Source organism: Phalaenopsis equestris, unplaced genomic scaffold (assembly GCF_001263595.1).
Source record: "Phalaenopsis equestris unplaced genomic scaffold, ASM126359v1 Scaffold000291, whole genome shotgun sequence".
NCBI classification, from domain to species: domain Eukaryota; kingdom Viridiplantae; phylum Streptophyta; class Magnoliopsida; order Asparagales; family Orchidaceae; genus Phalaenopsis; species Phalaenopsis equestris.
This window is the reverse complement of record NW_018164733.1, coordinates 87458-99190: the sequence shown is the minus strand read 5'-3', so window position 1 is coordinate 99190 and position 11733 is coordinate 87458. Positions and strand designations below refer to the sequence as shown.

The 11733-nt window shown below is 32.1% G+C and overlaps 1 protein-coding gene across 1 annotated transcript; it reads left to right on the top strand.

The window, feature by feature from the left end:
• The first annotated feature begins 523 nt into the window (after positions 1-523).
• On the top strand, positions 524-6376 carry LOC110025150. Its single transcript, XM_020725447.1, has 2 exons — positions 524-1279; positions 6164-6376. The coding sequence occupies exons 1-2, from the start codon at positions 557-559 to the stop codon at positions 6182-6184; spliced, it is 744 nt and encodes a 247-aa protein (XP_020581106.1). The 5' UTR covers positions 524-556; the 3' UTR covers positions 6185-6376.
• Positions 6377-11733: the final 5357 nt, after the last annotated feature.

Sequence of the window (11733 nt, the reverse complement as noted above, 5' to 3'; positions counted from 1 at the left end):
TATATATATATATATATATATATATATATATATACACAATATATCGAACCGCAAATTTCCAAAATTAAACTTTCTTAATAAATCAATAGAAAGATATTTTCCTGACACAATAAATATATATATGCGGCGCCAAAATCGTGACGCCTAAACCTGAACTCCACGAACTCACAATGTCTCTAACCTCCCTCGCCGGTTCCTCAACGAACCGGCGGCCGAAAGCTTTCGCTATACGTTCCTTCCCCGCCCTCTGCGGTCCGGCGGCCACCACTAAACCGCCGGCGGCGGCAGACGGAAACCTTACCGATGATCAAAAGGCTCTACTGAGTCCGCTCGTCGCTCCTCCTCGGGAACCCACTTCCTGCGGCCCTGAAAGCGAGTTTCTTTCTTATCGTGGAAGAATCTTCAAGCCACCTATTGCGTTCGCCATACGCAAATTTCCCAAGGGCTGCGGTCCCCTTACTGTTTGCATCCCCAAACCCTCGGATGAGGCTTCGATAGGGGATGATAAGGATTCGGAGATCGGAAGAGTTCTCAGATACCTAAACTTTCTGAGGCGATGGTTAGGGTTGAAGAGATGGAGCAGAAATTGAACGATGTTGTGCGGGGGATTCATGAGGAAAGGAGTTGTTCGGGAAATAGTTTGGAGAGTGATTTAGTTGGGAAATCACTGGGTGGTAATGATGGAGAGAAGGCTAATAGGAAGAGGTCTGTTTTGCCTGATTTCGTTAGAGATGGCAAGGGGTTCTGTAGGGCTGAAGGATCCGAGTCTGAGAACAGGATCGAAACAATGGAAGAGGGATTGACTGAAGTTGTGAGCAGAACTTCTAAAAAACCTGTAGTTGAGAAATCTTTGGGTGACAAGGATGGAGAGAAGCCTGATAGGAAAAGTTCTCGTACACCTGAATTTGTTAAAGATGGCGAAAGTCTCCATAGCCCTGAAAGGTCGGAGTCTAAGAAAGTGGTTGAAGAGACGAAGAAGAAATTGAATAATGCTGTGAGAAAAATTTCGAAGGAAGGGGATGTTTTAGGAAAGATTTTGGTGGATGATGTAGGTGGGAAACCTTTGGGGGAGAAGGATGGCAAGAAGTCTAACAGAAAGCGTTCTCTAATGCCTGATGCAGCGGCAAAAGTTGGAAGCGAAGGAGGCCAGTCATTTGAAGTTCGGGGTGATAGGTTGATTGTGCTAGCTTTGATGGCTGCTGAAAGGTGCCCATGGATGCAGGGAGAAAGAGTAAAGGTTCCGTTGGTTTGCAATCTAGACAGAAGAAACCCAGAAGCGGTAATTATGATACTGATTTTCACTATCATCTTCTTAATTGAATTGCTGGCGATTTTCAAATTTAAACCTTTTTTTTTCTTCCTATCTATCCTTTATGGTTGTTCTATTACTGTGTGGTTAAATACCTTTCAGTCTGGAACAACCGTACTAGTATGTTTCAGTTGCCCTTGATAGACATGCTAATTCTATGCAAATCGACAGTTATGGTTTGATCGTTTATCTTCCAATCTTTTTCTTCTCCATTAACTTCGACACCTTGCAATATCTGAATGACTTACATTTGTAATTATTGAAGAATACCTTCTGTATGTTTAGCAAGCACATTTTAATTTGAGGCAATGTAAACTGTGGAAATGGAGATTTTTATATCTAGTAATGAAGTCTTTTAATCCTGATCATTATTTGGTTAATTCTTACCTGACCTATTTTACAGATTTTGATGTTTGGGTTAAAATTGTGTGTTCTGGCTTCTAGTACTACAACTTGCTTTAGTAGAACTGCTAGAATAACTAACAAAGAAGGTTGAATTTTCTGACTTTTGTGATTAAGATGCGTTCTTGCTACTTTTTTTTATTGAAACGTGCCACTTTTCTGCCCTTAATGACATTCTTAGTTGCTGTCCTAGCATTTTATAATTAGCTGCACTAGATGAATGCTATCCTATAATCTGCAGTATGCTATGCTAACAAGTTCAAGAGAACCATATTATTTCCCGGGTTTGATATGCAGAATGGGGAGTTTGGAAAGTGCATTGTAACCTATTCTGAGCGCATGCTAAGTTCAGATTTACAGTAATATATAAAAAACTACAAAACACTTAAAGAAAGTTGAGAAAATCATCTATCTAATATTTGTTTGTTGTCAATTGATGGCTCAGGTTTCTTGCTCAGGTAATGTTATTTAAAATTCAGAGGAGAAAATCAGTCTGCAAAATCATATGAATTTTCGTTGATTATGTGGATATATACAAATTGAAATATAGAAGGTTGGCTTGCTCTATTTAAATATTTGAAATTCACTTGTAATTTGGTGATTTTCTGCTGCAATTGAGGGGCACAACAATTCTAATTATATATCTAATTTAGATGAGATAAAACGCACTAGTGGCTAAATGCTTATTCTCCATAGCTGTGCAATTTCTTAGCAAAATTTTGGCAAGTTTTAATTATTTGTTAAAAAAGGAAGATGTTGAGGGGCTCACCATCATTTTGGTTGACTATGGATTCCATTTTATTAAGAATGGTATAGTTGGTTTGATGAATGTCATGGATATTTATTGGCTGATTTTTCTTGTGAGAATGCTTGTTCCATTTGTGTATATCCATTGTGGTCGCAATGTTGCAAGAGCTATGGCAACAAATCATAATTAACAGCAACATGCTTATTTAAATTATTCAGGGTCAGTTGTTTGAATACTCATTTTCTTTTTGCTCTGACTAAGTGTTGCCAAGGGGTTAAACATATTCTTTTCAAATCATTTTGGACAACTTTTGTCAAGTTGCCTTATGCCTTTTTCTTTTCCTTTTTAGTTTTTAAACATTAATTTTATTTGCTTTTTTAATAGGTGTATTTTTTACCCTTTATTTTTACATATAAAACTACTTGAGTCTATTTACAAGTACCTTATCTCTAATATATATCACTTTAATTGACCTTCTAATCATTTAAAAATTTATACTTTCTTGTTTTTTCATGCTTTCATGTTAATATTCTCATTTTCATAACACTCAATTTTAGCTATAAACTATTTTTTAGTTGTCTAATGGTCAATTTTATACAATAGTTGACCAAATTGGAATTTAATAAAATTAGCTTTTAAGTTTATATATTATTCTTTTATTTTATAATATTCACAAGGCATTTAATTTTTTTAATCGCGAAACTTATAAAAGTTTCATTTTCATCTGTGTTTTTCTTTTGTAAAATAATTTACAATATTTATTTGTAGCACGCTTACTTTATCTTCTAATAATAATGATTAATAATTGTTAATATCATATATATTACAATTGCATATCATATATACACTCTACTAAATCTGAGATTTCGATCTATTAAATATCTTCTTCTTTATTCAAAATTTTTATTTTTTTTAGCATTTCTTTCTAATTAGAATTATGTAAAACATATACCAAGATATCTCATTCTGAATATTTTTTATATGCTTTACAATTGAACCAAATTGTATGGACTCAATATTAATCATTGATGTGATCTTACTGTGATTAAAACTTTTTTGATTACTTCATTACTAATTTTAATACTAGTTAATGCTCCTTCATATGCATCTTTACTAACTTTAATGTATCTTTTGCACAGACATTTTTTTTATAATATATGCCAAATTAATCTTCGTGTTACTTTATTTTATGTTTTATAAATGTTAATAAAAATTATTTGAAATTTTTTCCTCCTTTCTTATTCTTTTCAATTAACTGTCTTAACACAAGATATCACTTCCATAATAAATATTGGCATGAAACCAAATTAATTCTTATATATTGACGTAAGTTTTTCTTAGTGTTAATTTTCATTATTTTCTTTATAACTTCATTGTATATTTATAAATTTGATTCCTCTATAATCACTACATCCTCAAATGCTTCTTCTCTAATAATTTTAGATTCTCTTAGCCTTTAAAATGTGATTGAAAGATTTGTTAACCAATTGTAACATTCCAATAATTCTTCAAATCTCTATAGATATTTATGTGGGTCTAAAAATTTATCTTTATGCGACTTCTGTATAGCTAATTTTACTTCACTTATTTAGATCAATCAACAATTAACTATTTTTCTATCATGGCCTTTGAAAATGTTTTCTTCTTCAAAACTATTATTTAATAACTTCTCAATTTACTATTTTTGTCCTCTCGTAATGCCTTCATCTTTAGCTAAGTTCTTATTATTTTTAATTCTAATGCTTTTAACTTGTTCAATGTTTCTAGATCTATTTTATAATGCTTTAACTATGCTATAATTATCATTTTTTTTCTTTAATGGTATGTAGCCTGTTATATAAATTATTCAATTCTATAGTTTATATTCTTGCTATCATTTTGCGGAACTTCAAGCTTTCTAATTTTAATTATATAGCCAAGTAGTGTTTATCACCCTCTAATTTCTCTTAATATGAATCTTCACTTCATAGCCAAGTTCCCTTACTAGCATAAGATGTGTTTCTAAACTCACTTGGATGTTTACAACAATCTTCTTAATAGAACTAGCCATATTATCCCACTCTAGGTTTAGGCCAATCAAAATTTTCTAGATTATCTCTTAATAATTTCACATGAAGGATTAAGAAATTCTTACATTAGAGCAATTGTTTTTTGTACTCATAAAATATATATCTATGACTAATATTCAATATTGTAGACTAAGCATCACCTTACAATCTTTGCAAAAATATTTTTTTCGTCTAAGTTGAAAGAAGTATATATGTGATTTCAGTGCAATTAAATATCCTTCTTATTTCCTTAAATATTTATCCACTATTGCAATATTATATGCACTACAACATCAAGCATAAGCTCTCCCATTTTATTTCTATCATACCAAACCGATCATGAATTCTCTCCTAAACCATACCATTAAAACTTGCACGTCCATTTAAGCTGTCTCCAATAAATGTCAACATTTATCTTTTAAGTTTTTAATTGCTACTATCCCAATCATATTTCTATAGTTTATTTTTTTCAACATACAATACTATGTAATTGAAAAATTTTCCCTTTTTATTTAGTTTCTTAAAAATTAATAATATTTAAATTTTTTTTATCATCATAGTCCCCAGTTCTTGTCCTCTCTTCTAAATTTCCTGAAATCCATATTGCAAATTTAATTTTTGTTTTAAACCTGGTGAACCCCCTGGCTTTCTTTCAAATACAAGTGGATTAAGGTTGTGGTGCGTCACTTGTGGTTGACATTCTCCATGACATTTTCTATTTTGACCTCAGTCGTGTTATGTTGAGACGCATAATCTATGCCTAATGCCCAAATAAACTTTTGTCTATTACTCACAATTGAGTTAGCACATTACTTCTTGTAACAACACCTAGCACTATCAAAATTCAAAATTTGATTCATTCTTCGTTAATTTGGCCCAAGTGTTAATAGCTACAATGAAAAAAAAAAAAAAAGGTTGACTAACGGTAATGCTTTATGAGGTCCTGTTTTGGATGCTTTATAATGACATCTATATGAATTTGGAGGTGGGACTATTTCCTATCCTATGAGATTTAGAAATATTTTAAAGCCACCATTAACTCGAGGTTGAGAATAATTGTTTAGATAAGTAATAATTTTTATTTCATTTAGAATGAATAAGCTTCATAGAAAAATATTTTATTTTTATTCCACTGCTACTTTATCTGGTCTTCTTTTGGCCTTTAGCATGATAAATTAACTCAATGCATTTGGCACGCCAAATCAATATCAAGATTAATGCTTTGTATGCAGAGGTTGTACACACGTAGATCCATAACCCTTCTTGGCTTGTGAATGTTGTTGGCAAGGTTCTATTTATAATATAGTGATTTCGGTCAATTATAATTGTTGATTTGTGTTATTGTGTTAATCTTCATCATTGTTTTGTATGCGCTGGATCTGAGTAGCACAATGTTTTTGGTCTGGCTTCACTTCGGTCCCTCTGTTTTGCAAAATTTATTTTTAGTTTGATTTGACCATACATTTGTAATTCCTTGAGATCCATTATTCTCTTATTGCTAAGAGATTATTTGATGGCTTTGCTATACTTTTTTTTTTTTTACTGAAAATGCATCTTGCCTCTGCTTGTTTCTAGTGTTGAAGGATGCTCTTTTCTCAGAGTAATTTGCTGAGTATATTACTTATTTGTCTTCCTTTAAATCTGTGGAGGATGCAGGTTGAATTTTCTGTGGTTTGATTGAAGACTGATAATGGAAAGATTAATAGCTGAAGAGGAGAAGGTAGAAGAACAAAATAATTACTAAGGAAACATTTATTGCATATCTTGTTTTGCATTTGATCAATTTTTTTCTTTATTACCCATGGTTTTATGTAATTTGTTGATTTGTATTTATTTTGGTATATCTAATAATGGATTGTTAAAGATGAGGGGATAAATCTAATTTCTTGATTTTAGCCAAGATTTTTAGAATTTGTCTCAATGCTTAAATTATTGAAATTCTATTAATGCTCATCTAAAAGATGGTATATTTATGATATTGATGTCATCAGATAATTCTTTATATATATATATATATATATATAAATAAATAAAATTTCAGTTAGGATAGTGAAATGGAAATTAATATTAAACATTTGCTTCTTGCTCCACAATGAGTCCTCAACATAAGTTGCTGGCTTACTAATTCAATGAATGTCATTGCCTATTTTGATTGGTTTTTCAGAGAAATTAAACCCTCTAATAGTTTTGTGCAATTATTTTTAAAGAATTTTGGCATCATGCAATAAAATATGAATAGTAGATGCTGAATATTTAAGGATTTGTAAAGAGTAATCAATGATCATTAGACATGCATGCAATTTATAGCATATATGAAGATTTGTGTTCCAATGAAAGAAGCACAAATCCTCTTGCATGTTTAATGGTCTTTTAAGGTTGTGAGAAACTCCAAATTATAAGAATATGTCCTTACATCCTCCTTATCTTGACCATGAGATAAAATATTCATAATTATAAAAAGTATAAAAATTTAATTGATACATTATTTTAAACATGTGTGACATTGTTGCATATTAGAGTATAGTGTTGATAAAGAGAAGATTTATTGGGTTAGCTTCGAATTATGATTTTCCACATAGTAAGAAAAAATAAACATAATAAAGAGAGAAATTTTTAAAGTAGAAAACTCGACAAGGTGCAACATGTTTCACTAAAAAATTGAGATTGCAAAGGATACTCCTCTCCAAAATTCAAGATGCAATCACAAAGTAATAAGACTTTAACTAGCCGAATTATGATTTTCCACATAGTAAGAAAAAATAAATATAATAAAGAGAAATTTTTAAAGTAGAAAACTCAACAAGGTGAAACATCATTTGTTCTGCCTCAGTTAAATAGTTTCACTAAAAATTTGAGATTGCAAAGGATAGTCCTCTCCAAAATTCAAGATGCAATTACAAAGTAATAAGACTTTAACTAGAGGAGTGTATTATGGTAAGAGTTCATAGGTGTTGAGATTGAAAGAAAGAATTAAGTGACAAAGGATATGGATTAATGGAAAACATAAAAACAAAATAAAATAATGAAAAGAATCAAGTGATGGAAGCTATTATGTGATGATAAACCTTGAAAATAATGGATGTTGGATGATGATAAATATTGATTGATAATATATGTTGGGCAATGTTAGATTTTTAACCAATAAAGAACATGAAGAAATGTAAATTTTAGATGATAAAGGGTAGTCACTAAAGTTATCCTCACGAATGAGGGGAGACCACAACCAAGAAAATGATGAAAAATGAGCGGGGTGGTAAAGCCTAAAAGGGACTAGCTGGAACTTTAGATGGTGATTAGAGTTATACATGCCACCAAGAAAGCAACATTCAAAGGACACCAAGAAAGCAACATTCAAAGGATGGTGTATACATGACATAGAAAGGAAAAAAAGGAAGACCCATGTAAGCAGATAAAGAGGGGAACTAGAAGAGAGGGGAACTAGAAGAAGAGGTGATAATAGGAAGTGTGCACAAAAAAAAGTCAAGGAAATGAGCTACTTTAGGGGAATTATTTCAATTCATTTTTTTAGTTGAAGTTCGTAGTATTCCTTTTCTATCTAATAATATAGTTGTAATTAAGTTTCTCTTAAATATTGATATTTTCACCATTAATGGCACGATAAATGTAGGCAATCCAATTAAACTATTGTTGAAACCTTTGGCGTGCTATATGTTAGAATTGGTTGAGCTTCCTTTTTGTTTTTGTTTTTTTTATTTTGCAATATACTACTGTTAAATATATTACCCTCTAATAAAATAAATGAATGGAAGGTGTATGTTAAGCTCTCTCTACAAATTGCTAATTCGTATACTCCTTACTGCAACCTATGCTCAATAAGTGTTGCTTATTAACATCTTATTTGACAAATTATATGATAATTTTCATATTGAATACTACTTCCAATGTGGAATAAAGGATCCATGACAAGAGATTCTTAACAACAAGATTTTGATTCTCCCACTACAAGTAAACCTTCAAAAAGTAAAGCATTAGCCATGAGTACTTAGATATCAATCTAGATGAAATTCACCTTAGATCATCAATCTTACTAAATTTATCAAGGATTACATTCAAAACTGTGGATCAATAATACACTTTTGAAATCCTTATGTTTAAAAGTCTCATCTTTAACATTATTAGGTTTCAAATATTAATTAATAATTTTGAGAATGCTAGTAATAGATAGTTCTCAACATCACTTTTTGATATTGTATGTGTGAGATTTTCACTTGAATGTTGCACCATTGTGTTCACTGTTCAGCCTCCTGTAGTTTAAGACATTCATTTAAACCTCTTGGTACATGCCTCGAGCAGGAATCGAGATTGGTACCAATTCAGCCCTTTCGGGAGAACTCACTGTTGAAGTGATGATAATTCCTATACATGATATACTTGATGCTCATTTTAAATACTTAAAGACCATATTTCATCTATTGAGAGCCTTTTGTGGTTCAAATAGATCATAAAACCTTTTGGACTGGCACCCCAACAGGCAGAAGAAGCAAAGACCCGATGTGACCACTCACCATGTTCATAGAATGTGCTTATTTATAGTCTTGATTTTGCCTTTTAGTATGTTTATATCATGTTTTTGGACTGTATTTTGTGTTGAATTGCAGACATGTGCAAGAAGCAAATTAGGATTCAAAAATATGAGAAATGAACAAGGGAGGAACGAGAAGGGAGAATGCCAGAAGTAGATCAACAACTGAAGAAGTAGTGAGGTGTGAGAATGTGATAGATAATTTCTTGTATTTAGATCTGTTCTCAATTGTGCAGAAGAGAGAATCGTTTTTTTTTAAGTTTACTTTGTGGATTGTAATATTTTACTTTCAAGACATCTGCATTTAACTTTTCTTTCAATGTTTGTTTGTGTGTTTAAGCATGAGTATAGAGTAGTCCTCTTTTTCTCACTTGGAATGGTGAAGTAAGATTGGCGGGGGGGAATTTTTTTTTTTGGCTTTGAACAAATTTTTCCAGTGATGTTTAAATTTTCAATCTTCCTTTACATTTAATTTGGTCATATGAGTTGTTAAAACTTGTTTTGAATTATGAGTCTCGGAATGGATAGTAATGGAACCAACTAAGTTAATCACATTAGCCTATGAGAATAGGACTATAACCTGTAGGATGATGCAAATGTAAGGGGGAATATTTTGATTGGGTTAGAAGTAGGTTTATGGAGGTAAACTTATTGTTTAGCCAAATTTTTTGTTTTTTGATGGTGTAGAAGCCCCCCACAACAACGATTATCAATGTTATTTGAAGCTTCTACTAGAGATGATTTTATTTTAGAAGTTTTTTCTTCTAATCAGTAAGCACTCGGGCCATACGTAATTTGTGATTTGAAATATATAGAACCCACTTATTTCTAATTGTGGGTTGATTGATAAGCCCATCAAGAGAATTTGAAACCTATTAGGATTTAAGGAAGTTAACTTGGATAAACTTTCTTGTAAGAGAAGCCTTCATCTTAATAGGGGTTATAATCATATGAAGATTTGTGTGAAAACACTTAAATTCACAAGCTCTTTATCTCTAAATATTTACAGCTATGACACATTTTAGATTTGGATGCAGATTGATTTAGAAGCAACTTACTGATTTTGTAGAAGAATCGCTCTTATTGCTTCATCAACTATAAATCTTTGGACTTTAGAGACTTCTTTATTTCTTTTCGGTTTCTTGTTTTTTTGAAGTTGTAACCTTTAATGTACTTAAAAACTTCTTGTACTTGTAACTCCCTTAATAGATGGAGAAATTATTACATACAGAGAGCATACACAGAGCTACGTGTGCTCTCCAATCACAACCATCCCTTTTAATTTTTTTTCTTTAAAAAAATTAATAAAAGTGGGACCCACTGTTATACATACTTTATTTGGATGAGTTGATGGATGGCTGTGATCAGGAAGCAGGGAGCGTAGATGAATGTAATATTTTTAACTTACAAAAAAAAAAAAGAGACTTAATAACCCAACACAAATATGTATTTTCTAAATCATGAGTGGGATGGTGTAGCTTAGAATATCAAGCTCAATAATGCACCCCTTCCTTTCTTTTGACTTAGGAAAAAGGAACCATAAAAGGTGTATAAAATAGAATATGAAGCACAAGATAATCTATTTTATTGGCGAACCTCATGATAGCTTAGCCGTGACAAAGAACAAATATGCGAACATGAAGCCTATGTAAAAATAAAAAACTAAAAAGTAGAAGGAAAGAAGAACATGGGCATGGGCTTCTCCATCGTCTTCCCAATTGCCCACTCCAAAAAAGGAAAACTGTTCCCAGTAATTTAAGGACATATTCCATAAAAGGCAAAACTTTTTTCTTCGCAAGAATCCAAAACATGGCAGCCAGACTGGCGATGACATGTTAGAACCCTACAACCACTCCGAAGATTTACATATATACCACAGAATTGTTAACATTAATACTTTCATATATATATTTGTGTGTGTATCCATGATTTACATGTTATGTCGCAAGTCGTGGCCTGTTGGTTGGCGAGTTCACTATAGGTCTGCTTAGGTCACGGATTCGATCTTCAGTGGCGTTTGGTTCTTGAATATTTAGGCACATGACACGGGCTCTCATCATGAGGCCTAACACATGGGAAATTGGTATTTGAGCTTCTACCAAATACCCATATATATATATATATATAGCAGCATCTCTAGAGGTCATAAGTCTCATCAGGTCTCGGGTTCAAATCCTCTGGTGATGCAGTGTCGCCTTAAGCCATATGGTACTCGAATTATTTGCACACTGGGCCGCCCTCAGAAGCGGGGGTTGGCCGATAGGGTCGCCCCTGCCCATTCTTATGTATATATATATATATAGAGAGAGAGAGAGAGAGAGAGAGAGAGAGAGAGAGAAATTATGGCCCTTGGAAGAAGAAGTTGAGCAACTTGAAAAACTCTCGCTAATGAAAATAATCATATCCACTCCTTATTTTATCTAGATTTTTTTTAATATTTGATTATGATTCTTTCTTCTTTGTTTTCTAGAAGCTTGACATACTGTATAGAATCAAGCATACAAAAATTTCAAATAGATCACATCATCCTTTTGATAAAATTAGGCACAAAAAAATGTGATATGATATTTTAATTTCATTTGTCCCATGCGTCGATAGATCACTTTTTCCTTGTTGACGGAATGTTATGTATGTATTATTTTGGGGAGCAACATAACCCTGCTAGCCAAGTAGAATATATATA